The sequence below is a fragment of the Pterocles gutturalis genome, unplaced genomic scaffold, assembly GCF_000699245.1.
Source record: "Pterocles gutturalis isolate BGI_N339 unplaced genomic scaffold, ASM69924v1 scaffold15806, whole genome shotgun sequence".
Taxonomy (NCBI): domain Eukaryota; kingdom Metazoa; phylum Chordata; class Aves; order Pterocliformes; family Pteroclidae; genus Pterocles; species Pterocles gutturalis.
The window spans coordinates 27,679-53,890 of NW_010100648.1; the positions used below are offsets into that span (position 1 = coordinate 27,679).

Genomic DNA, 26,212 nt, shown 5'->3' on the forward strand with positions numbered 1-26,212 from the left:
GGAGGGGGAGAAGGGTGGTCTGTCACCTAGAGGGAGTTACTGCATTTTGTGTATTCTCCAACCAGCCAGGGCAAAGCATTGTCCATCACTTTTCTTAGAGGTGGAGTCCTTTTTTTTCTCCATAGCAACTGTTCTTAAGTATTTATACATCATTCCTCTTTCTCCAAGAGCCAGTGGTGGGGAGTACATCTGTACTTACACATCCCACAGTGCTGACCATTGGAAAGGTTTCCTACTCTGTTCCTTACGCCCTCTTGAGCCTCTCCTAATTAGGAGTGCAAGTAGGGGTTACCCTGATGAACCAAACACACATTCAAATACCTTCCTTCGATCCCCTACTAAATACCAGCTAGGATAGGACCTACATGTTACGGATCTACGTGTACCACATTGAGCAACTTTTGGGTAACAGGCTACTCGGTGTACATCACTTAATTGTCATTGAAGTAGAAATGAAAAGGTCAGGGTGATCTTTTACAGGGTTATTTTTTTAGGATATCTTTTAGGATCGGGTTATTGAAAGAACAGATTTTTTGGAGGTCATGGTCTCCTATGGAAGCAGGTCTTGCTGAGATCAAACTCTGATTCTGAAAATTCACAATTCATTAGACCTGTTTGAGTTTGTTACTTGGCTTAGGTGGCTTGCTTTTGCAGATGCTATGTTTGCATATTGGTGTACGACAGAGTAGTGAAACTCAAATTTGGATATCACAGTTGAGGAAGAAATAAATGATGTAGCTGAGAAAGATCACTGAAGCATATGAACTACTTGACAGCCTACTATATCCTGAAATTGCTTAGGCTCCATATAGAATCTGAGATTTACTGCCTAAAATTTAGCCTGGTTTACAAGGTGGGAAGTGATATGATTGAAGAGAACTTGAAAGAGTGATTCTCACGTGGTTTTATTTTTCTTATGTGCAAACCATTAGGATCTGTAATGCTTGGAGCAGGGAATCCATATAAGGAGAACTCAGGGATGTAAAACTACCTTCAAGTGTGGTCACATCTTGAGTCCGTCAAGTTGTGTAAAAGCTAGTGGTGCAGGCGCTGTCAGACAGCCTGCTTAGGGGGATAGCCAGTCAAGACACCACGTTACAGCAGGCACTGAACCAGCAGTCGCACAGGGAGGACGCATTTGCATGTTTGTTTACAGGCATCTACTTAGACATGGGATATGAGAGAGATGCTCAGCAGAAGCCTGGCAGTAAGCTGTTCTTCCCTCCTCCCCCAGCGCTCCCACCTTTCCTTGTGTTACTCAGATGCAATATTGAAGCTGAATATTATACAAACCAGAAATTCTTGATGAACTAGGTTTTGTTTAAAAAAAAAAAAAACCAAACCAAAACCCAAACAAGCAAAAAAAAAAAACCCCAAAAAACCCCAAAAAACAAAAAACTTTCTTGCACACAACAGAGGGACTGAAAAAGACAGCTTAAAAAAAGGGTTTATTTGGATATGAAATAAGCTCAGAACGAACATTCCTAACCTTTTACATAGCCAAGAATAGTAATCTGATAATTCCTGGAATAGTCCACTGTTTGTGGACTATCTTCATCAAACTGAACAAAAAATTTACATTCTGTGAGAAAAGAAAACTAGATGGAAGGTAAAATAATAATTTCACAGCTGCTTATCTGCCCACCCCCACCCCCCACGAAATGAGGTTTTTCGTTGTTTGGATTTTGATTCTGTAATTAATAATAGAAGGAGCAGGGCCAGGTCATGCATGTGTTTAAGCCTGGTTTTGGTTTTGGAAGCACAGTCATCAAATGTGATTTGTATTCCTTGTATTTTCCTGTGGAAACAAGATATTTTTTTCTATCTTGTTGCATATAAAAAAGGACAGAAAATCCATTTGATCAGTTGGAATGTGGTTTATTTTTCATCTTTTTTTTCTTAATTTTCATTAAGTTGTGTGCATCAAATATTTGTATGAATTTATTTAGGAAAGGGTTTACTCCTGTTTAAAAGAGGAAAAAAAAAGAATGAATGCTCAATGTTACTTCTTATTTGTGCTGTATTTGTGTATATGTTTGCTTTAAATTTAAGCTTAATATTTTTTATAAATGTTTATTCACATAATGCTTAAGCCGTCCCTGCAGTTTCTATAGGATATTGAAGGCAAGCTCATTGTTTATTAATAAAACCCTTTGCAGTGTTCATGTATTGCTGTCCAATCTTTGCAGGTGCTGAAGAGAAAATTTTGGAAGAGTTTAAAGAAACACACAATGCCGACTCTCCAGATTTTCAGCTCCAGGCAATGATCCAGGCTGCTGGCAAGCTCGTACTGATTGACAAGCTGCTGCCAAAACTGAAGGCTGGTGGCCACAGGGTGCTTATCTTTTCCCAGATGGTGCGCTGCTTGGACATACTGGAAGACTACCTCATTCAAAGACGGTGAGAGCAACAATATAATGCGATTCTAAATAACCTGTGCTTACCTCAGTGGCCACAGTATTTAACCTGCAAGTCATCCATGTTGAAAAGGGATGATCCTCAGACACTTCCCAGTATTTTCTGTAGTGTTCTGCCTAAAGGGAAAAGCATACCTGTAAGTTGCAAGTACTGAGATTTGTTTTTTCTTTGGGTGAATACAAAGTGACCTCACATGGAGAGCTTTAAACCTCTTAGTTTGCTGCTCAGTTAAATATTTGTTTTGATGGCTCTAGGTTTTTTAGCTTAAGCCTGAATGTTTTATTTCATTACTTGGAGTGGAAGTCTGTTTTCTACCAAAAGGTGCAAAGCAGGAGACAAAGTAGTATGTCTTATGAAGTGAGTGGATTCAGGAATAGTCACTCTGTTTGTTGTTGTTCTTTTGACCCTATAGTAGCATATTTTCCTTTCTTATTTCTTTCAATTGCATAGTCTTGCAGAGAAACAATGCCATTGCAGTAAAAATCTCCTTACAATGCATCTTCATTTCAGGTACCCATATGAGCGAATTGATGGCCGAGTAAGAGGCAACTTGCGTCAGGCAGCTATTGACAGGTTTTCAAGACCTGATTCTGATAGGTTTGTTTTCCTGCTGTGTACAAGAGCAGGAGGTTTGGGCATTAATCTTACTGCTGCTGATACCTGCATCATTTTTGATTCAGACTGGAACCCCCAAAATGACCTCCAGGTAATATTACAAGAGATTATTTTGTTGAAAAATTTTCTTTGCATTTTTGCTGTGGAATTTTCTTCACCTACAAGAAAAATTATCCATTGTCTCTCTCCTAAAAGCATAAAGATTGTTATTTATATTGAAAGAAATAACTTCTAAAGTAAGTTCTCTGTATTGATTATTTTATTTTTTTTTTTCTTTTTGTCACCTGTAACTGAGTATCTGTCTCTGTTTCATCAGGCTCAAGCACGATGTCACAGAATAGGACAGAGCAAATCAGTGAAAATTTACAGGTTGATAACAAGGAATTCTTACGAAAGGGAAATGTTTGACAAAGCTAGCTTGAAGCTGGGCCTTGATAAGGCTGTGCTACAGTCTATGAGTGGAAGAGAGAATGCCACAAATGGGGTGAGAATTAATATATTGAGCTGCATGATCAACAAATGCTATGAGTGTATAACACCTTCCCTTGCTCGTTTGTGTTCTATCTGAAGAATGGTGGTTTTCAAATGGAGTACAGCATGTATTTTAAAGTCGGGTTAATTAAGGGTGAGGCTGCATGAACTGGCTCGGCTGATCTAATGGCTCACTCATTGCCAAAGGGGGCAGGTGGAGTCATGTTCCCTCAGTCCTCATCCGTTCTCATCTTTCCACCATTTTCATTAGGTTGATCCTGGCGCTTCTTGGAGTTCTTCTGGTCAGCTTTTTCTGGTGTAACCTTTTTGCTTTGAAATTCTTTTTCTTTAGCTGTTTGTCAGGTTAGTAAGTTAAATCTGCTCCTAGGAGGAGTTCAGCAGTCATCAGAGCTCAAATAAAGGGATTCAGTAGCAATGAATTATTAAATCATCTAAACCACTCATATAACTTCACCCTAAGAATTTTGTTCTTCTTTTAAAGGCGTCTTCAACATGAATGTTTAATGGACTGATACCACGTTATATTAGAGTTTCAGTTCTTAAGAAGCTAAATAAGAGGACAGTCAGTCTGATTATGCTGTCAGATGTACACATTGGGTAATGCCAAAAAAGAAACCCCAAACCCTCTCTCACATGTTACAGGTGCAACAACTTTCTAAGAAAGAAATAGAAGATCTTCTTCGAAAGGGGGCGTATGGTGCTCTGATGGACGAGGAGGATGAAGGATCTAAGTTTTGTGAAGAGGATATTGATCAGATTCTCCTAAGGCGAACACACACAATTACTATTGAATCTGAAGGAAAAGGCTCAACATTTGCAAAGGTATGCATTGGCATTCAGAGGAAAGTTAATAAGATGTGACCAGGATAGGTGGTAGTGTTGTTAAATTGCCTGCTGTGTCAATTTAGTTCTTCAATGTACTTGTCTCAGATATTCTTTTCACAAACATTGGGATATCTGTATTTCCAGCACGATAGTTTCCAGGCTTACCTTTTTTCTTTCTTGAAACTACTTTATAAGTCCTAAGTATTGTATTTACCAGTGAAAATAGATGTTCTTTGTAGGATGCAGTTAAGAAACCAATGCGTGTGTTTTCACATTTTCTAGGCTAGTTTTGTTGCATCCGGGAACAGGACAGACATTTCCTTGGATGACCCTAATTTTTGGCAGAAGTGGGCAAAGAAAGCTGAGCTGGATATTGATGCCTTAAATGGAAGGGTAAGAGCTTTATGATAATCCTTGTACAATTAAATTGGAGATTTCCCTCCCTCCTAAATTTCCACACTTTCCCTTTCATTTTAGAATAACCTAGTTATTGATACACCAAGAGTCAGAAAGCAAACCAGACTCTACAGTGCCGTCAAAGAGGATGAACTGATGGAGTTCTCGGACCTGGAAAGTGATTCTGAAGAAAAGCCTAGCACAAAGCCTCGTAGGCCTCAGGACAAATCGCAGGGTTATGCAAGAAGTGAATGTTTCAGGGTGGAGAAGAACTTGTTGGTTTATGGGTAAGGAGATACAGAGTAAATATACTGATTGTGGCTAAAGAGCTGAACATACGGAAATGATGTATAGTAAATAACTCATCCTTCTTTTGGACACACTCACATAATCTCTCACTGTGTAACCTCTACCTCACAACACTGTATACATGCCAGTGAGATTTTAAGTTGCTATGCATGTCAGTTGCTTAAGGTGCTTATATATGTGTTATTTAGCTTAAAATATCTGAGTGTTTTGGATGGCTATGAGCCCACTGGTAAGATATGTCGCTGTGTGATGACAGAATATATGTTTCTGGTTTCTCATAACGTAAAGAACTCCTGAGTTATCAAGGTTTAATCTCTCCTCTGTGAGGGTTGTGGAGAGTAAAAAAGTGTAAAGAACAGTGTGGTTCTAAAATGAACAGTCAATCTAGAGGTTTTCAACATAGATTCTGGTATTTTGGCACCACTTAAATTCAGCTATTTGATACTTCATGTTTTTCCCCATTGGATTTACCAGTTTGAATTTTACCTCTGCTAGAAAGTAGCTGTTAACATGGTGGGGTTCAGAATGGCTGTCTTTATTTTAGGAAGTTTGCATAATAATGGATTTCAGGATCAAAATAAGAGTGATTCCCTAAATCCCACAAGTGGAGAAATTGGTTGAATTTCCTATTTGTAGCTTGCTGTGACCATTAGATTTAAACATATATACTTTATTATTTTGAGTGTAGTTCAATTGTGGCTTTACGAGCAGTGGATTTATTGCCTGCTCTGTAAAATAAACATTCTTAACTCTTTGGTGCTGGAGGTTGAGCTCCCTGATGTAACCTGTAAATGCAAAGTGCACTAGTGCTAACACAGGAGGTCCCAACTTGCTTGGTACCAGGAGTTAAACTGAAAGTCACAAATGAAAATACCAGTGCCCTGACTGTTGCATTGAACATATTTTTCTTATAGCTGGGGTCGGTGGACTGACATCCTCTCACATGGGCGCTATAAACGTCAGCTAACAGAACAAGATGTGGAAACCATCTGCCGGACTATCCTGGTATATTGTCTTAATCATTACAAAGGGGATGAAAATATCAAAAGTTTCATCTGGGATCTGATCACTCCAACTGCAGATGGGCAAACACGAGCTTTGGTTAATCATTCCGGTATGTCTGTTACAATCAAAGAATGATACTAGTAAATAGGAAAGAATTGCTTCAGTCATGCTGTGTATTTAGTTTAAACTATAGCCATTCTGACATGTCGTAGGATCTTGTCAGATTTTATGAGTAAGGTGGGCTTTGACTTGGTCTGTACTTAAAGGGGAAGTCTCCCTCAGATACTTTGTAGGATGCAGTACTCTTTCCTTTAAGTCAGTTCGGAACAAGTATTCTCTTTCAAATTGCCGTAAATCAGAAAGCTTGTTTCCTTATGGCCATTCAGATTCATGTGAGTTTTTACAGGAAATATTTATATAACACCATTTTCTGGCTAGTGCTCTGAATTTTTGAAATCTTCGCACCTAGATTTGCATGGAAGTTTTGGTTGATTTTGTTATTTGCAGTTTTCTGTGCTGCATTATGTTACTGTTCAGTTTCTGGTGGTTTGGTTGCCCACAAAGGAATTAATATAGCAGTGGTACTTACCTTTAAATAGGTGTTTGTAATGCAGTTTGGGATGAGAGCTTTTCTATTGGCGTTGTGTAAGAAATATTGGGGTTTTATGTAGGTCTGTCTGCGCCAGTGCCCAGAGGGAGGAAAGGCAAGAAGGTAAAAGCCCAGAGTTCCCAGCCAATGCTGCAGGATGCGGATTGGCTCACAACCTGTAATCCAGATGTATTATTTCAAGAAGACAGCTATAGGAAACATCTCAAACATCACTGTAATAAGTAAGTATTAATAAATATTTCATTTAGAGGTTTTCGTGCTACATGCTTTTGAAAAATCCATGACTACTTTGGATATTTTGAATAGAGAACACAGGGCTGGTTAACAGGATGTAAAGGCCATTATTACTTTTTAATTTGGGGCTAATAATCTTAACAGATATCTGGCTACTTCTGTAAGCTGTTTATGACTGATCAGTGCTTAAAACACAGTTCTGAAGAAAATTATTTTCTACTTACCCAATAAGAACGGACTCAGATGAGGTTATTCATTTTACCATATAAGGACAGACTGTGTCCCTATACTAGGGCTGTTTCGCTTGTCAAACAAAAGCTGTTTGTTTCTTACCCTTCTCACATCGTTTTGCAGCCTGGTGTCCTTAAAGTTCCATTCCTTAGATGTTAAACTCAGATATCTAGTTCTTAGTTTCCGGAGTTTCATGTAGTAGTTCACCTATGTGTGGATGTATCTCTTACCTTCATTCTTTTTCTCCCTTCACCTCTTGCTCTCCACCTGGTAGAGAATATTTCTTCTTTTCTTCGATGTTTGAGATAAAATTTCTCACCGAGGTCTCTTACCTGAATCAGTGCCTGATTTGATTTTTTAAAATTCTAAATGTGTTACTACAGTGAAAGCCTTTGGGGATAAAGATAATTGTATTTTGATTTGGATGTTATGTTGTTTCATTGTTGCAGGAATCTCTTAAGAGCCTCTCTTACATTCTTTTAGCTTTTGTAGTATCATAGTTCTTTTTGTGTCAAGCTTCCTTTGACAGTGTCCTGGTTATCCATCTCAGTTTTACTTACTATATTCTCCATTATAGACACTGAACCTAACCCTTGTGCCAAAAATATACATTGTTTGGGGGTGGGGGAGGAGGTGGTTTGCTTTTGGGTTTGTGGGGTTTTGTTTTTTGAATTTATTCTCTTCATTATGTTATATATACACCATACAGGTGTAATGCAGTGTTACTGAAAGGTCGTAATTACTTTTTTGTTTTTAATATCTATTGTGTCTTACTAACACCGTTTATTGGAAAGAAATAAATTATTGGTTTGAAAAGTACCTGTGGCCTGTCAATAGGGGGTGTGATGTAAAGGAGGAAAGGCATTTAAGGGGTTTATTAGCTCATTTCCAGATGCTAACCAAGCTTAATTCTCAGCTGATGAAAACAGATACATACAGAATTACGTTAGCAAGTACACATCCAAATAAACCGCTTTCTGATTTTTTTTTTCTAAACTGTTACTCAGATCTGTTATTACATTTCACTTGCTCTTAAAGTAATTAAATCCTTCCCTGTAACGTTATTTTAATCTCCCAGGTAACATGTCCTCATTACTTGTCATATCAGTTTGCAGATCAGACTTAAATTCATTTTTAAAATCTTGCTTCTGTAATAGTACAGTAGAACAATTACAAGGATCGGGAAGACTGATAGATGTGCAAGAATGTTTTCAGTTGCTATCTTTTTCCTTCACTTCCCAGATCCACCAGAACTAAGTGAATTGTAGGAGCAACATGTTTAGCCCAGGTAAAATCAGAGGTGGAAGCCAATTAATAATCCGAGTAATTTTCTTCAAAAGGTAGCAGTAGCAACTGGCTTTATAAGAGCTGGTGTCCTGTCCTCAGCACGTGTTCTGGTTTAATGCATCGGACTCCTGAAAGGTGCAGAGAGCCTCTGGGGTTTGGTTGATGTTGGTTTTTCTCCTGGTCCTCTTCTTTGGCTTGATGTAGCAGCTGTTATTGCTTAATGCTAAGATGACAGGGACCCTCAACAGCTTATGCACATGGCCACACAGGGAGCAGGGACACCTTACTGGTCCCAGTTACCATGCATACAGAAAGCAGCATGTCTGACATGGTTTGAGTTGCAGACATGACCTTCATTCAAATCCCTGCTCTTCTGAGGTTTGCTGGAGTAACACGTGTGAAACGGGGTATTGCTGCAGTTGTGTCAGGTCTCTGGTGAGGAGCTCTCAAAACTGGTGGTGGTCGAAATTTTTCATGCGAGTAGGTGTTGAGATTGCTGCCTCCCTGGTCACCCTTGCTGTTCCAGGAGCAGCAGCAATTCACCAGTTGCCGTGATGGATTTGGGTACAGTGAGAGGGCAGGCTGGGTAATCTCCACTGTACCTGATACTGATTTTACTTCATGAACTGGGCAGCAGGGGGTGCCCTGAATTGGGTAAACACAGGAGAGAAGGATTATTTTCAGGTAGATACTTTTTCTACAGAGATGACCTGTTTTCTAGTCTCCTTGAAAAGCCAGAGTCTGCCTTTCTCTCTCCTGCCAGCTTCAAGTGTGACCACAGCACCTGGCAGCACTTCCAAAAACAACCGTAGTATTGCAGAGATGGGGAAAAATAAACATGGGCAATGAAGATTTTTTACTTCCTTGTAGCAGTTAGGTTGTGCACAGGTAAAATTAAATAGCAGTTTGAACTATAAAGAGTAAAAATAGTTAATATCTCCCAAGGGAAATGGAGGATTATTTTTCCCTCCCCCCATTCTCGGAAGCAAAAAGTTGTATAATCTGAAAAACCTGACATTCCATATTGAGGGTTTATCGTAAGGTAGTAAAACCAGATTTTATATCTCGTTTATTCCTACAACTTCTGATGTGCTTCCAAAAATGGTATTAAGGCAGCAGCTGAGGAAATTTTATGAGATAATGAAGCAGAACAGTTACTGAAAGCCATCTGCTCAGTTGTTTACAAACTTGCTTCAATACTTCAGAGGCAGTGGTAGAGTACGTGTCTAAACTTCACAAGCTGCACTAGGTAGAACTAAATGAAATGCGCTGGGGCTGGGCTGAGCCGGGTCCCTCTCTGTGCAGTGTGAGTGGTTGCCAGGCAGGCCTGTTGGAAGCCAGCAGAAAGCACCACACAGAGGTGATTATGTGCCACCATCTGTCACGCTTCAAGCCTACCATACAGCATGGCTAATCAGCCTTGGCAGGATGATGGATGAACAGCAGCAGCTGCCAAAAGCCACTGTTGGCAAACAGTCCTGAAGTTAAGAACTTTTTCCCCCCTCTGCCTTCCTCTCCAGGGTCCTGCTGCGTGTCCGCATGCTCTACTATCTACGACAAGAAGTTATTGGGGACCAAGCAGACAAGATCTTAGAGGGTGCTGACTCAAGGTTAGTGGAAGTGCAGGTTTATTTTCTGCTTTATGACACCGGCTTTTATAAAGTACATGTACTATAATAATGCAGCGCCTAAAGCTTGTCACACTTTATCTCTTAAATGTCTGTTCTCAAGCAGCCTTATTATTTTATCAAGCACCGTGGGTAATTTTATTGGGGGAGGGAATGATGTGGGAAATGAAAAAAGTGGATTTTCAGTTCTGCTAATGAAGGATTGTTCTATCTCAATCTAAAAAAAAAAAAATTTAAAATATACTAAGACCTTAAATTAATAATATTTGGATAACCATTGTCGTTCCACTCCCAAAATAGCCTAATGTTGGGGTTTTTTTTTTGGGAGGGGGGGAAGTGGGGGGGGTTGGATTTTTGTTTTGCTTTGGTGTTGCTTTTCTTTCAACCATCCTAATTATTTTTCCAGGTATTTCAATTTCTGTGTTGGGTTTTGGTCAATGTGGGTCCTGTCCCCCCCCCTCCTCCCTGCACCCCCAATTGATATTTACAAAATAGTGTGAGCTGCTTTTTTTTTTTTTTTAACATCTTTGTCCAGTAATACCTTTGAGAATTTAAATAATGCTGTCTTTACAGTGAGGTAGATATATGGATACCTGAGCCATTCCATGCTGAAGTTCCTGCAGACTGGTGGGATAAGGAGGCAGATAAATCCCTTTTAATTGGAGTATTCAAACACGGTAAGTGATGTCTCACTCTGAACAAAACTCAGTTGTAAAGCTTTCTGTGTGTAGGACTGTTCAGTCATAATATTAACAAGTATTGTTCCAAAGAACTGTTGGCTTGTATCTCCCTTTTTTTCTTGCCTGCATTAAAAACCTAATATGGGCTGTAAATATCAGATGCTGTTTTTAAATGTTTGCAGAACATTTGAGAAGAAAACATTACTTTCTTGGCTGTAAATAAAACAAAACCATATTTGTTTAAATAATAGCCAAATAGTAAGATAGATCTCCATAAACTTGCTTCCAGCACTGCTTCACTTGCTAACTCTGCCAACCAGTGTCAAAGTGGACGGTGGGCTTAACCTCTGCTATTAATCTGTACAAGTGCCTCCTGGGCTTTGTTCCAAGCAATATTTCACAAATGTCAGTGTTGAGAACTCCCGGCTCCCTTGAGTGGGATGCAGCCTTGTTAACTTTGAAAGGCTGGGGATGCAGAGCTGGCATGATATATACAGTGAGCGATTCCTGATTATAATCCCAATTCTCTGGAGGTCGCAGAGGTATTCTCAGCAGCCCAGCCTGACTAAAGGGGAGAATGATGGCTTATAAAACCTTTCATGATTACAGTTTGGCTTGAGGCTCTACAGCAGTTAGGAGCAGTGTGTTGTAGTACAAATCCTAATTGAATTGTGCTGTTCTGCCTATGTACAGCAGCTCTGTTTTGTGGCCTCAGCTGAGGCAAGTCTAGTCTAAAAATCATTTTCCTGCAGTGCACTGTTGGGATCTGCCATTTTCCATCTAGTCAACTTGGGCAGTAAAAAAGCAAACAGCAGTTTGAAAACCATAGAGGGAACAGTGTCATCTTACTGACATGCATCATCCTAAACCTAATAAGACAGGTTCGTTGGCCTTGCGTATAACCCATGTATACAGCATTTTTGCAGCCTACACTGAGGGTTCCAGCAGGGCTGGAGCTATAGAAAACGTGTGTGTGTGTGTGCGTTCCCATTCACATCTGCCTGTTTCCAGTAAGGAGTGTTGGATGTGGAGAACCACTGTGAAAGTCCTATAGGAAACTTAAAGAAGTTTTTAACTTGCGAGAGATTTTTACTTTGCCTTATAAAGACATTAAACTGAACACTTTCTGCAGTATCTGCTATTTGTTAATGTTACTGACGTGAAAATGTTTCTGTGATGATGGAATCTACCAATATGAAAACTCATTACATGAACTAAATGGTTGTTTCCAGTATGTTGACAGCTTCTTTGTTTTACTTAAAAATAAATAAATGAATCCAGAAAATTGTAAACCTATTCTATTCACAGCTGGTCATATCTTTTTTTAAAAATTGTCTCCTGCTCTGCCTGCAGGTTATGAGAAGTACAATTCTATGAGAGCTGACCCAGCGCTGTGCTTTCTCGAACGGGTTGGCATGCCTGATGCAAAGGCCATTGCTGCTGAACAGAGAGGGACAGACATGTTAGCAGATGGCGGTGATGGGTAAGGAGAACATGGAAAAAGTAATAAACTTTTATCAGCATTGTATATGTTGGCCTGAGTTCATATGTCATATTTTGCTTACATCTGACCTGAGGATCTGAATTGATCATATGATTTTAAAAGTACATGGCATTGTTTACACAGTTGAGCGTGAAATGTAAATGTGTAACTTGTTACACCATACTAATGCCTTCTGTAGTTTTTCTGCTTTTGTCCAGAAAACCAGCCCCCTCATAGAAACAACATCTTTCTTTAAAATATTTATTTAAAATATTTTATAGCGGTGAATTTGACAGAGAGGATGAAGATCCAGAATATAAGCCAACGAGAACTCCTTTCAAGGATGAAATTGATGTAAGTACTTCAGCTTTCTGTATTTACAAATATATATGATTGTAACTGATTCTCCATGTTTATCTGACCGTGTGGCTCTTAAGTTTGAGAGCTACCAGATAAACACACTTTACAAAGATTGTTTGCTGCTCTGTTTGAGATGACATATTTTTCTTCTGTAATGATAACATGTGGCCAAAACTGAAAACTAAAATAATTTCTGTCGTCTTCTTCAGGAATTTGCAAACTCACCTCCTGAAGACAAAGAGGAGTCCATAGAAATACACCCAAGTAAGACTATAGCAAAGAAATTTATAAGGCAAAAATGGACAATTTAGTGAAAAGTGGACTGTTTATATTACCACGTGAGGGGATAGGTTGTGTTTTGGGAAAACACCACAGTAAACTTTTCACTGACAATTCTCTTCATGCTTCACATCTTTCAAAACAATTATTTACTGTCTTTGAATAATCCACATTATGGCTTTTTGGGTTTCTAATTACGCATTAATTGTGATGATAAAGACCGCATGTTTCATAATGCAGCCGTTGGTGTTTTTGCTGAGATAATCTTGGAAGTTATAGATATGTTGTTTCCTCAGTATGGAGGAAAATTGCCAAGTTTAAGTGAGAATAATAAAGTGGGAATTAATAAACATAGGTGTTTCCTTTGAGGCAGAATGAACTTCTTAGTGATTTATTTAAAGTTACATTGCATTAATTTAAATACTTAACAGTATTCATAATATGTTTGCCTTCATAACTCTAAGTAATGATGCTTGATGGTTATCTCTAAATGCTTCACAAGCATTTCTGAGTTCTTAGAGTGGGATGGTTTGATTCTAATTTTTGTTTCCTACTCATGTAGTTATCCTGTTTCTAATTTGTTATGCACCAATATTAATGAGGCATATGTTCTTATCTGATAAAACAAGAATCCAGTTCTAGCCATAGAAACTTGGAAATGTTTACTGGTGGTTTTGCACTGCACAAATACTTCTCAATCCTCTAGACAAGCACAGTGAAAGCAATGCCGAGTTAGGCCAACTCTACTGGCCCAACACTTCAACCCTGACTACCCGCCTGCGTCGCCTCATTACTGCCTATCAGCGCAGCTATAAAAGGCAACAAATGAGGCAAGAGGCACTAATGAAGACTGACCGCAGGAGACGTCGGCCTCGGGAAGAAGTGAGGGCACTAGAAGCAGAAAGGGAAGCTATAATAACTGAAAAACGACAAAAGTGAGTTTCTTTAAATCTCATTAAAGCTTATGTGTCACCAGTATTGCCCTTCTGTTTTGAAAGAATAAACTAAGGGGGTCTGGGGGCATCCAAACTATGTTTGGACTCTCGTTTATTCACTGGCCTCATTTCTCTTGCTTCTTCCTTGACTAGATGGACAAGAAGAGAAGAAGCCGATTTTTATCGTGTGGTGTCTACTTTTGGAATTATTTTTGATCCTGTAAAACATCAGTTTGACTGGAATCAATTCAGAGCATTTGCCAGGCTTGATAAAAAGTCCGACGAAAGCTTGGAAAAGTATTTTAATGGCTTTGTGAATATGTGCAGACGAGTGTGCCGAATGCCAGTCAAACCGGATGATGGTAAGTTTTAACTGGCTGTAGGAATCCACACGACTATTATGAGACAGTGGGACTAGTGGAACTTCATGGCCAGGTGTAATGAGTTTGAAATGGGCATACGTTTAATTGATGTTAAACAATACAAATCGTTGTCATTGCAGAACCCCCTGATCTTTCCACTATGATTGAGCCGATCACAGAAGAGCGTGCTTCTAGAACTTTATATCGCATAGAACTGTTGCGGAAAATTCGTGAACAGGTTCTCCATCACCCACAGTTGGGGGAGAGGCTGAAACTTTGCCAGCCAAGCTTGGACCTGCCAGAGTGGTGGGAATGTGGTAAACATGACAAAGACTTACTGATTGGTGCTGCTAAACATGGAGTCAGTAGGACAGATTATCACATTCTGAATGATCCTGAACTCTCCTTTCTTGAGGCTCACAAGAACTTTGCTCAAACCAGAGGGACGGGTAATGCAAATACTGTCTCTTCTGTAAACCCTCTGGGTGCTGGCTGCACTCAAACACCACCTGTTGTCCCATCCACACCAGTACAAGAAGAAAAGGCTACAGAACAAACGGAGTCTAAAGTTGAAGGGTCTGAAAATCCAGCAGCCAAAGAAAAGTCTGATATCAAAGAGGAGACAGATACTGCAGATAAAGACACTAAACCAGACTGTGATGCTGAGGCTGAGCCTGGCTCTGTTAAATGTGAATTGAAAGACATAGAAATGAATACAGATGTAGACCCAAAATCTATTTCTGAGAAAGGTTCAGAAGAAGACGAAGAAGAGAAACTGGATGATGATGATAAATCAGAAGAATCCTCCCAACCTGAAGGTAACATGTCGGTCAGATCATTCCGTGTGCTTAGTGCAGGCTCCACAGCTGTTTTAACTTGTGCCAGCTGGAGAGTGGCACACACACAGAGACATTGTGGAGCTCAGGGTGGGCTGCATGTACCAGTTCCTCTGCCCTTCCACGTATCAGGTGGCTAGATAAGCTTTCATAAAAAACATCCAGCATCAGCGGGGTATTCCCTCACAAGGGGTGGTTTCCAAGAGAGCTTACTGAGCTGATAAACACGGTCTCTGTGCTGAACACAGAAGGCTAAGGCTCTTCTGTAGTAATTACTGAACATAAGCCCACGTTACAAATGTTGCGTCAAGGCTGGTTGTCTTAACCTATCTAGTTGGGTTGACATTGGGTGGTTGGGAACGTCTGTAGTTGATCCCTGGTCATGGTTGTCATTCAATCAGGGTAAGAATTTTGATGAAGAAAGCAATGCCTCTATGAGTACCGCAAGGGATGAAACACGTGATGGTTTCTACATGGAAGATGGGGATCCCTCTGTGGTTCAGCTGCTTCATGAGAGAACATTTGCCTTCTCATTCTGGCCTAAGGTTGGTTAGGGGTGGAGTGGCCTGGGTCTTTTTCAATACAGATAAAATCTGGGGAATGTGTTCGCAAAATAACACTGAGCTTTGTACGATTCTGTCCTTTTAGTGGGCAAAGGACTTTTTTTCTATTAATTATTTGTAGAATAGCATTTTATTCTTTAATTTCATACAGATTAGTGGAGGAAATGAATTGCTTTACTGTGAATAGTGTCATCTAGTAAAAAACCAAACTGCTGACAGACCTGAGCTCTTCTAGGCTCCATAACTGTATGTCAGCAGAATCACACCTCTCGCACCTCTGTTGGTGGAGGCACACTTAGGATTTTGAACTATGGATTTTGTCTGCAAGTTGCAGTGCTAAGGGCGGAGATTTTGAAAGATCACCTTTTTATTTTGGGGTGAGGAGGTTGTAGAGAAGAGTATTGGTGACCTACATGATCTAAGCCATTACGTAATGTTGACAGATGTAATTGTATTAAGGTATCCTGCAAACATAAACAGCAGCTTTAGATAGTAAAAACGGTATCTTCTTTTGGTAACAATGCAGAAAATTATCTAATATAAAATATTTTTAAAGATACGAAACCGTAACCTTGTAATAAATCCATACATAATTTAGTACTCTCCTTTGCAGTAAGGGTAGAAAGAGAAATAAAGTAGTCATAGTCTTAAGCTTACTAATCACCATAACAGGGCCATCTGGTTTGGGACGGGGGCGGGGAGGGCAGGGGGACCTTGCTCTTAATAGGCTTATTCCTGGGGAAAGCAAGCAGTCTGTTGCAGCTGCTGAGATTTGCTCGTGGCTTTTGCACTGTTTTGCTGTTCAGGAAGCTAACTGATGCTCATATTCCCTAACCAGCAGTATTTCTCGTAGTTATGAAGTTTCTCTACTACTTCAGGCAGGCTAGCATATAGTGTGCTTGAATACTGAAATGGAAAAAAATCAAATGATACTCTTCCTTTTTACTTTCAGCATGTATTTTGGAAACATGGACTAAAATCTTTTTCTAGTCATAATGTCAAAGTAAAACAAAAAATCCTTCATCTTTATAGGTTCAGCATAAGTAGACTAATAAACATAATTAGAGATTTTTAGTGTACACGCTTCAGTGAAATTTGAAGTGATAATGGGTGTGGAATGAAGATTGACATTCATTAGATGTCCCTAGGTTGGTGCCCATTTCATAATGTTGAACTTTATTAATACTGACACTAATGAGGATCCACTTCCTAGGACAGAATTGCAGATCCAGCCTTTTGGATCTCGAGAACTGCGGCTTTAAGATACTGATTGCCAATGTTTTGATTTTCCCTTCCTAACTGTTGATTTTGCTAACCACTGAAGTTTTGCAGCATAAAACAATAGCAAGTTTCTGTTAAATTTGTCAGTACATTGTTGTACAGAAAAACTGGTCTGTCTTCCTCCTTCCTCCCCAGTGTAAATGGAGCTTTTCAATTCCAGTGATGTTTTGTTCTACAAAATGGTCTGTGTATGAGCTTCTTGTAAGGCAATTAGTTTATCCTGACCCGCAAGAATAGGTGGTTTTGAATGTATTTCTTAAGCTTTGGAAGCTGGACTGTGTCGTTACGTTTGTTTGAGTTTAAAAGGCGACTTTCACACTGAAGGTTCGTTAAGTCCTTTTTCTTTATGCAGGACCGAGTCATGATCAACCGATTAGACAACATCTGTGAAGCAGTGCTGAAAGGGAAGTGGCCAGTAAATAGGCGCCAGATGTTTGATTTCCAGGGACTCATACCTGGGTATACTCCAGCAGCTGTGGACAGCCCTCTACAAAAAAGGAGCTTTGCAGAGCTCTCCATGGTTGGTCAAGCCAGCGTCAGTGGCGGTGAAGATATCACTGCTTCTCCTCAGTTATCAAAGGCAAGGCTGCATCTTTCTCCTTACGTAAATTTTTTTATCTTGCATGTGCTCCTTTTGCATAATAGAAAAAAAATAACATTTCTTTAAATAAAATAGGAAAAATTAAAAAAGGGTTTCTTTGAATAAAACAAAGGCTTTGTTTTCAGAGTTACATGTTTGGACTTTTCTTTTAAATTCAGCTTAGCAAACAGAGCTTTGCTAATGTTTGGAAATGTTCATTTTTCATTAGGAAGATGCACTCAATCTATCAGTTCCACGTCAGAGGAGGAGGAGACGAAGAAAGATTGAAATTGAGGCTGAGAGAGCTGCCAAGAGGAGAAATCTTATGGAAATGGTTGCCCAGTTACGTGAGTCTCAGGTGGTCTCAGAAAATGGACAAGAAAAGGTTGTAGATTTATCAAAAGCCTCACGAGAGGCATCTAGTTCTACCTCAAATTTTTCATCTGTTACTTCAAAGTTTATCTTGCCTAATGTCTCCACACCCGTGTCTGATGCCTTTAAAACTCAAATGGAGCTGCTGCAAGCAGGTCTTTCACGCACACCCACAAGGCATCTACTAAATGGCTCTTTAATAGATGGAGAACCGCCCATGAAGAGGAGGAGAGGAAGAAGGAAAAATGTAGAAGGGCTTGATCTGCTATTTATGAGCAACAAACGGACATCATTGACTGTAGTAAGACAGCAACCTTTTTGTCTCATATTTGTTCTTCTGTGTCTAGTACTTTCTGAATGTGAGTTTAAAGTTTTGTTATATTCTCCCTAATACAGTTTTTACCCCACCAGCTTTTTTCTTTTTGTTTAGAGCTGTTATTTCTTCTGAACCAAACAAAGTGGTGTTCATGTCATTGATACCAAGTTTTTACTCTGGCAAATTGTGCCTGAGTTTTAAGTAGCTTGTACTTTCAAAGAGACTATTTTTTTTACAAAACGTGTGTATAACAACATACGTTTTGAGCCCTAAGTATATCTTTCTTACTGTGTAGAAGAGAGAAGGTCTTGGGGGCTGTTATCTGGAAATGCCCAAAATCTGCTCTGTCTTCAGCTGTATGTTCTGTAACGTTCAAGGATGCTAAATTTACAGAACTCTCTAGTGTAACAGCATTGCTTTACGCAGTATGGATATTTTAACCCCATTCACTCTTGCGTATGCAAAATCTCTGTGCGCATTTAGCTTCAGTCCCTGAAATTTTTTCTCCCAGGTCACTCTTTGCTTGAAGTGAGAATTAATACAGATGTTAATGTTTTCAGGAGGATGCAGAAGTGACCAAAGCTTTTGAAGAAGATATGGAAGCCCTACCAGCAAGGAACATTCCATCTCCTGGTCAACTGGACCCAGACACTCGCATCCCTGTAATCAATCTAGAGGATGGGACCAGGCTGGTGGGAGAGGATGCTCCTAAAAACAAGGATTTAGTTGAATGGCTTAAATTGCATCCTACTTACACTGTAGATATGCCAAGTTATGTACCAGTAAGTATATGATTCTAAAAGCATTGTATTATATTAATACAGAAGTTAGTTTTACAGACATAAAAATTAATTTCCTCGCATTGGGCATAGTCATGGGATTTTGTTGGTTTTCAGTAGAGGTTTTCTCTTCAGCCACACTTACTATAGTATCTTAACACCCAAGTGGCACCAGGGTGTATTGGTTGCTTTTCCTTTCTTAATATTTGTATATAACAATGTGTTAAAACAGTGTTGGTGTCAAGTTCTGCAGAATTTCTTCATCTGATAGGAAAAAAAATTTTTCTGAGATAATCTGAGGGTAAAGTAATTGTCCCCTTCTTAAATTGTTGTGAGAAGGGGTTCCACAATTGTTGATTTTTGTAAAGAAAATTAAAAACTAAAAGGCAATCATCCATTTCTCTTCTTTCCAGAAGAGTGCAGATGTGCTGTTTTCCCCATTTCAGAAGCCGAAACAAAAACGACACAGATGTCGAAACCCTAATAAACTGGATATAAACACCTTGACAGGAGAAGAAAGGGTACCTGTTGTAAATAAGCGAAATGGAAAGAAGGTAAAAAATAAGTTAGTTTAGTGGAGGTCTTTCGTAATGTCTTTGCATGTGGGAAGCATGTTTTCTACACCAAGCTTTCTTTTTAAAGTTTAATAATTTAGCACTGGCAGTTAGTTTTACTGGAACATACCATCCAGTTCCTTTAATTCCTTCTTTGGTCTTCTGATATGTTCATGTTAATCACTTGAGTAAATAACTCTTACTTCTTTAAACTCTATAGCACATTTTTTCCTTACATCAGACATGGCTTTCATTACTAGCCCTGCCTAAGCTGCAGCATTTTACTGTGTTTTTTTAAAACATGTTCTTCTCAATTCTCGTATCATTAACTGCTTTCCATGTAGTTTTCCACAGTCTGAACTGAAAGTCTTCACTGCCATCCTTCAGAGACAAAAGAGTACAGATAGAAGATGCCTATATAAATAGTGGTTTAGTTTTGGTTTTTAACTCTCAACCTTGTCTTTTGCATTAGATGGGTGGAGCTATGGCCCCTCCGATGAAGGACTTGCCAAGATGGCTGGAAGAAAATCCTGAATTTGGTGTTGCTCCAGATTGGACTGACATTGTTAAGCAGTCTGTAAGTGAAACTTGGATTCCATGCTTCACTGTAGATTATAGCATGGAAAAGTTAAAGTTTGTGTAAATCGATTATTAAGTCTTTATCTGTGGTTGGTTTTGAGCTGAGGAAATGGTGTAGTGTCTGAATGGGAGTTACCCATCTGGGGGGGGAGGTGGTAGGAGGCTGCTGCAGAGTGGGATTGAAGTACACTTGAAAAATCAGCTACAGTAAGGCAGCCTCCAGCATTTGTTTTGCATTATTTTTTTCTTAGAAGCAACAGTCCTTAATAAACACAGGTATTCATACCTTAGGAACTACTAAGAAAATATTTGTCCTATTCATAATAGAAACAGAATTAGTCCTCTTGGTAGCAGGCAGCATCAGAGGGTTAGGTTTTTTGCCTTTTATTTTACAATAGTTTGAAAATAAAGGGTACAGTTCTGCAAATACTCATTTTCTTATTACTACACTGAAGTTCAGTATGGAGTACAAAGGTTTAACCTCATACCTGCAGTATGTCAGAGTGGGTTTTTTAATGAAGATACAGAGTTTCAGCATGTGTTGTTTTACTGTTGTATTTAAATGTAAAAAATCTGTGACTTCGTGTTCTTCGGTTGTTCTGCTGCCATCCACTTTAGGAGCTAGCTAGTCACGGTTTGCCTGGGTTGAAAAAGCGCTTTCGGAGCATGCTGAAATCCCTTCTGTTTCTGCCATCATTGTCAGTTAACTGCTGAAAGCTGTCAAAGCTGATTGAGGATAAAGCTTGGTTTTTTGCATCCCCTTTTCAGGGTTTCGTTCCAGAGTCCATGTTTGACCGTCTTCTCACTGGACCTGTTGTGAGGGAGGAAGGAGCGAGCAGAAGAGGAAGAAGGCCAAAAAGTGAAATTGCCAAAGCAGCTGCAGCAGCCGCTGCTGTAGCATCAACTTCGGGAATCAACCCACTACTGATGAACAGTCTGTTTGCTGGCATGGACCTCACCAGCCTCCAGAACCTACAGAACCTGCAGTCTCTCCAGCTCGCTGGCCTCATGGGCTTCCCGCCAGGGCTAGCAACAGCTGCTGCTGCTGGGGGGGATGCTAAAAATCCGGCTGCCATGTTGCCTCTGATGTTGCCCGGGATGGCAGGATTGCCCAATATGTTTGGACTAAGCGGATTGTTGAATAACCCAATAACGGCTACTACTGGAAATGCCACTACTGCTTCCGGTCAAGGAGAGACTGAGGATGGCGCTTCAAAAGCTGAAGAGAAGAAGAACGAGAATGAAGAGGAGAACAAAGACTCCGAGAAAAGCACAGACACTGTTTCTGCTACTGACTCTGCGAATGGATCTGTCAGTGCTGCTACTGGGGTGACTACTGCCACTGCCACCACTACCACCACCACCAATTTTGGATTGCCCACAAACCCCCTGGCCTTCAATCCTTTCCTGCTGTCCACCATGGCTCCTGGCCTCTTTTATCCATCTATGTTTCTACCTCCAGGACTGGGAGGATTGACTCTGCCCGGTTTCCCAGCACTAGCAGGACTTCAGAACACAGTGGGCTCCAACGAAGAGAAGGCTACTGACAAAACTGAAGGAACTGCCTTTAAAGATGAAGAAAATCTGGAAGGCAGTGATGCAGAGGAGAGCCTTGATAAAACTGCAGATTCCTCCGTTTTAGAAGATGAAATAGCACAGGGTGAAGAATTAGACTCACTTGATGGGGGGGAAGAAATAGAAAACAACGAAAACGATGAATAACCAGTACCAGTTACAATTAAAGTGTTTTAAACTTTTGACAAGTGGTAGTCCTACTGTTTACACTCACAGTTAATGTCCATACTTAGTTTTTATAAGCTGTTCTGTAACATAGTGTAGCAAAAAAAAAAAAAAGTTCAAGTCATGTTATACAGATGTGTCAAAAGGTATCTTGGTCATTAAGTATTGTGCAGTGCATTATTTATTATCCCTAGGAGAGATGAAATTTGAGAGGTGATCATGTCTTTTTAAGGAAATTGACATAATGCTCTGCTTTTTTTTTCTTTTGGTACCATTGGTATTATGAATTAAGCAGCAATTTGTAATCAAGTGGCACTAATAGAAGGAAGTGCTGCTTAAAGGAAGGATGAAGTTATATATTTAATTTTTTTATTTTTATTTTTCTTTGCTGTGAAGGTCAAGATGAAATTTACCATATCGTACTCGTGCTTCATTTTGACTGTATGGGAGTTCACCCGCTCACATGCACGCACACACCCACACACACACTCTCTCTCTGACAATCTTCATGATAGTGTGAATGTCTCTGTCTTGAGACACAGCAATAATAAGGCAGCTGTTGAATGTGAAGAGTACCTTTTGGAAATTAACCCACGGAGAAGGTTCTTACAGGATAAAGCTACAGTTTAATCGTCTCGTGATCTTGTAATGCACTGGTATAAACAAAAAGAAAAAAATCAGGTACCTTTTTTAAATTAAAGGACTTTGTTACTTTAGCCACAAAGCTAAACAGCATTACCTCAACTCTAAACTAGCCTTGAAGTTTACAGACATGACTTTGTAAATGTATTGTTTTTCTTTGTTGTGATGTCTTTTTATTTTTTTTTTTCTTTGGAAACTGCTATCATGTAAGATAAGATGTAAATTGCTGCCAACTGTAGTAATGATGCTTTTAATAAAAGTGACCCATGATATGCAGAGATGTAATTAGAGGATGTAGCGTTTAGGGATATCACAACCGGTGTTTGCTTTCTGTATTTGCATTGTGGCTTTTTTATAGCATTTTTCTGATATATTCTTTATAGATTAGTGGCTGTAAATGCTGAACTGAGTGTCTTCAGGGGACTGGGCAGGAAGAGAAACCTTGAATTACCTTTGTATTTTCTACTCTTAAGTAACTCTACAGCAGTGCACACTAAAAACCCTACTTTACTCCTTCAAAGGGGCATGAGAGACTGAGAACACTTTAAAATGTGTTCAGCATGCGATAATGTGGTACACTAAAGAACAAAAGGGCAAAAGAAAAATGAGGCTTTAATAGGCACAATATCTAGGTCATTTATCCTTGGTTAATGGGTAGAAAAACACAATGCTGTGGTGACAGCAAGGGATACAAAGGCTCTGTGGTATCCTGTAGACTAGAGCTTGTGATGCCAGAAACCACTGTGTCAAACAACCTACGTGAAACTAAAACTGACCCACTTTTCATAGAAACCCGTGTCTCTTCTGGAGATCTGCTGATTTGTACCCTTTTGTGACCTTTTGATATTGGAGATAATGTAGCATTGGAGAACTTCTGTTTTCAGGGTGTTGTCACCTTGGCACACATACACAACCATCTCGAGAGCGAGGATAAAAGGTGAGCTGTTCGGGGGAGTACATGAAAAATCAGCTGTTTGAGTAGCCAGCTGTGGGTGGACCCCCATCTTAGAGCTAATCTTTGTGCTTTGGGCATGCTGGAGAGCTGCAGATCTTGCTCTCACGGTCACTGCAAATTTGCACAAGAGCTCAAACAGATGAGGATTGCAAGGCCAAAACTGGGACCTGCGGGGAACGTGTGAAAAGGGGTGAACTTGGCCTGGAAAGAACATTTGATGGGCAATGAAAGCAGATGAGAAGTGAAGGCTTACGAAGGGAGTTTGGTGTGAATGAATCACAGACACGCACTGTTGCAATGAATAGCGGTCAGGATGCCTGGTACTGCCACTGGCATAGATCAGATGGAGTTAATGAAGGTCAGGAAGGATCCCCCCACCATGGACCTGTGTTGTCCCTGCCTCTGCCTAAAACATCGCACACAGACCCTGCCAGAAGGGAGGGGCTGAAAAACAGGGTGCATTAACTTGACCAGGTGTGTTACCTACTCTGTTGGATTTGTGTGAGCTGTTATTTAAGTTGTTCTAATGCCTTGCGTCTTATTTTTTCTTCTACCTTCAGGTTTCCCACTGTAAACTTTGGTAGGTGCTTCCTGTTATGTGTTTTTCCACGTACTGCTACCAAATAGCCTTTTTTTAAAAAAATTCAGTTTTACAATTCCCAGCAAAGATTTACACAGACTAATGATATCCCTTGGGAGGGCCCTTTTTAATTGGCAAGACTCGAAATTCTGATGTTAAATACCACACTTTCTTCCCCTAACCCCTTTCCGCTGTTGAAACGAGGGGGAATGCTGGTAGCTGCCTATTTTTGCATGTAGGTTTTTGGCACAGAACATCCAACTCATGGCATGGCATAAGCAACAGATAGTGACTCTTACCCCTATTAGCAGTGTTCCTGTGTAATGTTATTACTTACCTGCCTTTCCAAATCAAAGAAAAACCCAAACTGGATAACTTGCAAAGGAATGAATGCTGTGGTAAGGGAGGAGCCGTCACGCTCGGTGTTTGCCCAACAGCCTGGCTTCCTCCAGGCCACACAGCGCTCCTCCTGAAAAGAAGGTGACATTTTATTTTTGTAAGGGATAGGGGCCCCTGATATGAAAAATAAAGCGGGGGGATTGCCATCTAATGTCCAAGAAATGTATTACATGAAAATATGAAGGTTTTACTTTGGTTTGACACAAGAGTTTTTACATGTTAATTATTGCAAAAATTCTGACGGAGTTTTAAAGTGTGTCTAAATTAATAAAAGCTTACGTGAGTAAGATGCTTAGATCAGATACTATCCTGCACGTGGTACACAGCTGGAGCACCCTTTTTGGCCATCTCCATGAGAAGCCTTTTTTTTTGTTTGTTTGGTTTTTTTTTTTTTTGGTTTTTTTTCTCCCCCAGCCGTTTTTTGGCCAGACCTCCTCATGGTCACAGCAATGTTAAGGGGGTTGGTGAGGAATACAAGGGATTTTGGTGCTTTCACGAGGAAAGCAAACAACAGAACACCAACACCTCTGCTCAGGGTATTAAAGATGGTTTTTGAGAACCGGACTGTAAAGGAGAACCGGTTCAGGAATGAGTGTTGAGAGCCGCCACTGATGAACAGCAGACAAACCGCTGAACCTAGTCCCGAGCATCTTCTGTTCACTTCAGTCTTTTCTTTCCTATCAGCATCAGTGTCAGAGTGCACTGCTCCCTGGAGTAACACGCATCTTCTCCCGAGGACTTTCGCCATGTCCTGCAGCAAAAAGCGCTCTTTCATTGGAGAGAGGCATAAGAGGGTGGGAGGGGAGGTAATTTATTGCATTTCCATTATTAAGCTTCCCGTTGAATTTCCCATTGCGTACAGAACTGCTGGGGCCAGTTAGGACTCCTGTTGCTTTGCACCACACGTGTGAGCTGCCTCTGCATCGGGGCTGGTGGTCTGGTCACACCAGGGCACGGGGGGCTCCCAGTCCTGCTGCCTCCTCCCTGGGGACCCGCAGGGTGCTGGCCTGGGAGCGGCTTCTGACGGCACGGGGGGGTTGCTGCTGTGTCCATAACCTGCTGGACCCCTTTGCGGCTGCACGTGACGATGCCCTGGAGAGACCTGGAGCTGGCACCTTACACAGAGATGATGTTCCAGGCATCTCCTCTAACGCCTAGCTGGAGTCAGCTGTTCGGGGAAAAGGCATGAAGGGAATGAAATTTCAAGGATTGACGGTTGCTGTGGTCAAAGGTTGGTGGGAGTTCTGGAAGCAATCGAAAACCTTTGAAACGGGAGGTGATTGTCCCAGCTCTGCATGCAGCTTTAGGTGATGGATTTGATGCAAAATAGCAAATATTTCGGATAACATGAACTGGAGTGCAAAAATGTATTTTCTAAGGGGGTTAATGTGCATCACTGAATGGTTTGGTTTTTACAGCTTGTATAGATTGCTGCCAGCCCTGGTAAAGTCATCAAACCTTCGTAATTTCAGCTCTTTGTGTTACGGTAGCTCAGTGCTGGTAGTTTCCAATCTTTACTTGTACTCCCTCAGTCTTTGCTTTAAAAAATTCGGTATCAGCAATAGCTGCAAGTAGGAGACTTCATTAACTCCTGGTAACAGTAGTCAGCATTAAAACCCACCCGATAGAGTGGGCTGGGAGTGTGTAGGTGCAAGCGCTGTTAATGCAAGAAGCTCCACTTTCCTTTCAGTTCCACCTTTTTCTAGGTGAGCCTCATTAACCCAAGGGGCAATAGAAAGATGTTGAACTGGAGCTTCATCCACCTTTTAGGCAATCGGAGCCATAAACGGAACGGCAGGCAAGCTTGTAAGCTTTCAACCGCCCGGTAACAGGGTGCTCTGCAGGCGAGGGGCGGCCAGGGCTGACACCAGCTTCTACAGTCCCCCT

The 26,212-nt window shown here is 40.4% G+C and overlaps 1 protein-coding gene across 1 annotated transcript in view; it reads left to right on the forward strand.

The window, feature by feature from the left end:
* The window catches only part of CHD7 (chromodomain helicase DNA binding protein 7), a gene marked incomplete at its 5' end in the record, with an annotated part of 48,945 nt that extends 26,277 nt beyond the window's left edge, over nucleotides 1–22,668 (forward strand). The window contains 23 exons of the mRNA XM_010080669.1: nucleotides 2,190–2,400; nucleotides 2,929–3,124; nucleotides 3,350–3,517; nucleotides 4,168–4,347; nucleotides 4,633–4,743; nucleotides 4,828–5,033; nucleotides 5,970–6,169; nucleotides 6,732–6,891; nucleotides 9,943–10,032; nucleotides 10,624–10,727; nucleotides 12,084–12,213; nucleotides 12,495–12,567; nucleotides 12,783–12,837; nucleotides 13,559–13,787; nucleotides 13,941–14,149; nucleotides 14,290–14,967; nucleotides 15,355–15,530; nucleotides 17,182–17,409; nucleotides 17,639–18,082; nucleotides 18,658–18,879; nucleotides 19,290–19,430; nucleotides 19,903–20,007; nucleotides 20,778–22,668. Of these exons, the coding sequence (XP_010078971.1) occupies nucleotides 2,190–2,400; nucleotides 2,929–3,124; nucleotides 3,350–3,517; nucleotides 4,168–4,347; nucleotides 4,633–4,743; nucleotides 4,828–5,033; nucleotides 5,970–6,169; nucleotides 6,732–6,891; nucleotides 9,943–10,032; nucleotides 10,624–10,727; nucleotides 12,084–12,213; nucleotides 12,495–12,567; nucleotides 12,783–12,837; nucleotides 13,559–13,787; nucleotides 13,941–14,149; nucleotides 14,290–14,967; nucleotides 15,355–15,530; nucleotides 17,182–17,409; nucleotides 17,639–18,082; nucleotides 18,658–18,879; nucleotides 19,290–19,430; nucleotides 19,903–20,007; nucleotides 20,778–21,731 (5,270 nt within the window). The remainder of the gene's footprint in view (nucleotides 1–2,189; nucleotides 2,401–2,928; nucleotides 3,125–3,349; nucleotides 3,518–4,167; nucleotides 4,348–4,632; nucleotides 4,744–4,827; nucleotides 5,034–5,969; nucleotides 6,170–6,731; nucleotides 6,892–9,942; nucleotides 10,033–10,623; nucleotides 10,728–12,083; nucleotides 12,214–12,494; nucleotides 12,568–12,782; nucleotides 12,838–13,558; nucleotides 13,788–13,940; nucleotides 14,150–14,289; nucleotides 14,968–15,354; nucleotides 15,531–17,181; nucleotides 17,410–17,638; nucleotides 18,083–18,657; nucleotides 18,880–19,289; nucleotides 19,431–19,902; nucleotides 20,008–20,777) is intronic.
* Between the last annotated feature and the right edge of the window lie 3,544 nt (nucleotides 22,669–26,212).